Here is a 5,161-nt window from a genome sequence, read left to right on the forward strand (position 1 = left end):
GTTCTTTTTTCTAAAATGTGATTTATAAATTTTAATGGTTACCAATTACACAAATTGTTTTTTTTTTTTTTTTTTTTTTAAGAGGCAGTGTCAATATGAATATAAATCATATATGCAGGAATGCAGTTTTAATGTTTCATGCTCCGAAACTTTGCAAGGTGTACTGAAAAACAAACATACAAATTAAACGTCAAGCTTCGTGCTCAATGCACGGGCGTGTCAGATTTACCAAGGCCAACCAAAGTTTTAATCCAAAAATTCGCTCACTACCATGCATGCACTTACCGATCACGTGTGTGCGGCTCGGAAGTCTATTTTCCCACACGGGCGAACCACGCGTGACATTAGGGCTATTTTTGTCATTGTTGAGACCAAGTACGCTCGAGGGCCGTAGAGAGAAGAAATCGCTGCGGCCCCGACGCAGAGGGAATAAGAAAACGACAGAAGTTGCCTCACAGTACAGGAGGCGGCGCATTATAGCGCATCCCCGTCCGCATAGCCAGTAGGTATTTCGATTAATGTATAGGACTTTTGTTTATAAAGCCACATGTTTATGCTTATTTCTTTTGAAGCCTATCTTTTTTTTTGCAAAATCGTTCTTAAACCAAACACTGCTATGTTGAAATATTTTTAAGTCAATGTATTGAAAAATTATGCATTTTTTTAAATAAAAAATTCATGGGACCAACTATGAGACTTGAAGGTAAGTGTTATTTTTTTCGAAGCTCTAATTGATATTAATAACTAATAAAGAGACACATCACCTTTTTTATGGTTGCTCTGATTTTTCGGATCTAAAGGTAATTTATCTTGGTTCATTTGCATATAGTAACTTTCACCGAAATGTATGACTTATACCCAAAAATTCTATAATTGGTTGCAAGCTGCTCATTTTTTTTATGTAAATTGCTATATTTAAATGCGGAGTTTTTTCTATGAGTTTCTCTGACGGGTGGCCATGCTCACTCATTAGGGGATGTAAGAGATAGAGAGAGAAAAGGTAATGAGAGATATTAGTGCAAATCAGGGTGTGTTTATTATTCATTTCTCTCTAGCTTTCTCCTCTCCTGATGAGCGCCCGTACCATAGGCACCCATTAGAAAAGTTGTTATTCAATACTAGTCTTCCAAATCTTTCATATTTTGAAATTAGTCTTCCAAATTTTTATATTTTGAAATTAGTCCCCCAACACTTTTAAGTATTTTGAAATTAGCCTCTTTAGCTAGGGGGTGGCTGACATTGATGGAATACTTTGTGATCTTTAATATTTGGGTGCAATACCACTATACAGTTATATTCTTATGCATAATGTTCATTAGGTTGATTTGAGAGCTTTTTTTGTTTTGGGGGGGGGGGGCGGGGCGGGGATTTCCTCGAGTTTGGAAATAAAGACAGAAAAGCTAAAGCTTGTGAGAGAATTTATTTCATGATGGTAATGTGGTGATTACATTTCTCCGGTTAACCCATGTTTCTCGTTCCCATTGTGCCCCTCCAACGGATACCTCTACACGATTTTGGGAGGGAGAGTGAGCTGCGCAGGTTAGCGTGGATGGTCCAGCACCGTGGGGTTTAAAAAGGGCTTTGTCCGCATTCCTCAATTATTTCCTCAGAATTAAAGGACATAATCCCATCGCCGGCGCACGTTAGTGTTGGCCGCTGGATGGCGCTGCTGAAGTTGCTGCTGCTGCTGTCTACTGCTACTCTGCTGCTTATCGTGCGCCGCTTCTTCTTCCCCTGCTTCTTTCAAGAGGAAGCAGCGGAGGTTGGACGTGACGAGGCGCCTCAGTCGGATTAACAAGCCAGCTGTCAAAACAATCAAGGTTGATCCGCCCACCCCTTCCCCTTCTCTGTTTTTTTTTCCTTTGGAAATAAATGCTAATTTTAAGAAACATATGTTGTAATTTTAGTCGCTAAAATTTTCTGGGTTTTGCATTTTTCTTCAGATTTTTCTTTCTAGTAATATTTTGCTCTATCATTAACTATAGATTTTGGGTCTTCCATGCAATGATTTCCTCCTCGAATATCTTCAGTTAGAATCAACAGCCTCGTTTTATTTTGGGAAAAAATTTTACCCGCATTTATTTATGGAAATTTTTTTTCTTTATTCTCAAAATTTTCAAATCAATTTACCTCAAAAAAGAAATTTCAAATTTAAGGATGCAACATTGTAGTTCTTATGGCTCGATTTTGTGAGTTTTTTCCATTATTTTTCTTGAGGTTTTTCTTTCTGGGTCAATTTTTGTTCTTTAATTAACGTCAGGATTTAGTTTCTACGAAGTACCCAGAATTATAATTTCAGGTTATGGGTCTTCTTGTTAAACACTTTCATCCATCAATTTCTTCAATTAGAATCAAAAGCCACTTTTATTTTGAAAGAATTAGCACCAAAAAGATTTTTTTTCCCTCATCCATTTTGCTTAGTAATACTCATCTATTTGTTAAAATTTTCTGTAAAAATGCAGAGCCCAGATGGAGATATCATAGACTGTGTCCACATCTCTCGTCAACCTGCCTTTGATCACCCTTTCCTCAAAAACCACACAATTCAGGTACACTCATGAGGCCTTCATTTCACCCTGAAGGCCTCTATGCTGAGTCCAAATCATCAGCAGAATCAAAACCTAACAAAATCTCTCAAATGTGGCATCTTAATGGCAAATGCCCCGAAGACACAATTCCTGTTAGAAGAACCAAGAGAGAGGATTTGCTTAGAGCCAGTTCTACCAAGAGATTTGGAAAGAAGAAGCACAGAACAATCCCGCAACCTCAGTCTACTGAGCCTGAACTTTTCAATGTGAATGGTCATCAGGTAGTGCAAATTATACAAGAACCAGCTTTGCTTTGAACTAAAGAGCTTTGCTTTCACCCCCTCTTTTTCATGTTATTGCTTGTTCCTTTCTTATTTGCTTCTTTTGTTTTTGTTTGTGGGTCTTTTTTGAGTAGCATGCGATTGCTTATGTAGAGGGAGACAAGTACTATGGAGCAAAGGCAACCATAAATGTATGGGAGCCAAAGATTCAGCAGCCAAATGAGTTCAGCCTTTCTCAGTTGTGGATTCTTGGGGGATCCTTCGGCCAGGACCTTAACAGCATTGAAGCTGGTTGGCAGGTACAAAATCTTCTTAATTATTATGTTTCTCTCTTGAGATTTAGATGCATTGTGATTGAAGAATTCAGAGTTTGATTCTTATTCCTTCTACTATTTGGAATTTAGGTCAGTCCAGATCTCTATGGAGATAATCATACAAGGCTATTCACTTATTGGACAGTAAGTTCTTTTATCACACCCCTTTGATGAATTGTCTCCTATGGGCAAATCCATTTGTTTAAAAATTAGAGGGATGGATAACACCGTATTCTTCATGATATAATAGTGATTATTCTCCGATCCATTAAGAGGGTACTCTTTTTTATATTAAGTTGAATAATGTCTTTACTACTCCTTCGATCAAATTCAATTGTTTAAAGACCAGAGGGATGGGTAGTAGAGTACTGTGTTCTTCATAAATTATAGAGATCATGAGATAAGGACATTCTTGAATTCATTAAATGGGAGATGATGCTCTATTTTATATCAAGTTGAATGACTATTTGCGTTGAAAACAAAATTTTCAGAGCGATGCTTATCAAGCCACAGGATGCTACAACCTCTTGTGCTCAGGGTTCATTCAAATCAACAACGAGATAGCAATGGGAGCCAGCATCTTCCCCATCTCGGGCTACGGTGGCTCCCAGTATGATATCAGCATTCTTGTTTGGAAGGTAACGACAGAGCTCCAACGTACTATTTTTATTAATTTTTTTTTTGTAGGTAGGTACAGTGCGGAGATTCTCTGATTGCATGCTGTTGTTTTGTTCTTTTTACTAGGGTTAATTGCACATGGACCCCCTATAGTATGGCTAATTTGAACTTACTACCCCCTTAGTTTTATTGTTCCTCTCGGTCGAATTTTGGTAGATATTATACCTGGTGAAATTAGGGAGTCTATTATACGAGGGTAATATAGTAAGAGAAAAAAAATTCCCCTAGCGGCCTATATGCAACAAGGAAACTACATAGGCCCCTAGGTTCAAATTTTTTGGATCGTTTGTCCTTGTTGAAATTTTGGCGGATATTGCCTCTGGGTGAAATTAGTGAGCGTATGTGAGGATAAAGATTAAAAAAAAATTATCCAGGGGTCTATCCGCAACAATGAAACTACAGGGGTAGTAATTAAGTTCAAAACAACGAGGAGGTTTATGTGCGTGCAATTAAACTATTTTTGTTCTATGCAACCTCGTTCATTGTGGTAAAACTTATGAGCAGGATCCAAGGGAGGGTAACTGGTGGATGCAATTTGGGAATGACTACGTGCTGGGCTACTGGCCTTCATTCTTGTTCTCATATTTAGCTGATAGCGCATCAATGATAGAATGGGGAGGTGAAGTTGTGAACTCAGAAGCAGATGGGGAGCACACTTCAACTCAGATGGGCAGTGGGCATTTTCCAGATGAAGGATTTGGCAAAGCAAGCTACTTTAGAAACATCCAAATCGTCGACGGATCGAACAAGTTGAGGGCTCCAAATGGGGTTAGCACCTTCACCGAGCAATCCAATTGCTATGATGTGCAGAATGGAAACAATGGCGATTGGGGGAATTACTTCTACTTTGGTGGTCCTGGCAAGAACCCTAATTGCCCATAAAAAAACACACATTCTCTTTTTTTTTTTTTTTTACTTGTGAATTGTTCTCTGTCTTGGAGATTTTTTTTTAAACTAATTTTCTTCTTTGCTTATGTACTTGCTCTTGTCCCCATAAGAGGTTGGAGAGAGAGTAGTAGTTTTGTGTTAGTGTCACCTATGTAATCGGTTACCTGTGTAATTGTGCTCCTTTCTTTGGAGTGATATATATTTGTTTGTTCAGTTCTCTAAGTAGGTGAATGAGATTCATGTATCTTGGGAATATTAGTGTGCATGTTAAACTTTTGCTATTGGCAGCAAAGAAAAGTCTATAACGAGCACTCTTTAAGTTATAGACCACTTTACTAACTAGCCCTTATATTTTTATTTTACAAATCAGCCTTCAACTTTTTATTTTGTCTTCTTTTTAGACCTTGCTCCTGAACGTTTGGGGGAAAAAAGAAGAAGAAGTGCCGTTGTTGATTCTATTGAGGGTAGAATC

At 38.0% G+C, this 5,161-nt stretch overlaps 1 protein-coding gene across 1 annotated transcript; it reads left to right on the top strand.

The window, feature by feature from the left end:
* LOC109834963 lies at positions 1,466-4,944 on the top strand. The gene is given in 8 exon segments (XM_020402970.1): positions 1,466-1,539; positions 1,676-1,820; positions 2,463-2,552; positions 2,555-2,809; positions 2,944-3,108; positions 3,214-3,267; positions 3,615-3,761; positions 4,306-4,944. Coding segments are annotated over 8 exon segments (1,308 nt in total). The 3' UTR covers positions 4,684-4,944.

This window comes from Asparagus officinalis, chromosome 3, assembly GCF_001876935.1.
Source record: "Asparagus officinalis chromosome 3, Aspof.V1, whole genome shotgun sequence".
In the NCBI taxonomy this organism is placed as follows: domain Eukaryota; kingdom Viridiplantae; phylum Streptophyta; class Magnoliopsida; order Asparagales; family Asparagaceae; genus Asparagus; species Asparagus officinalis.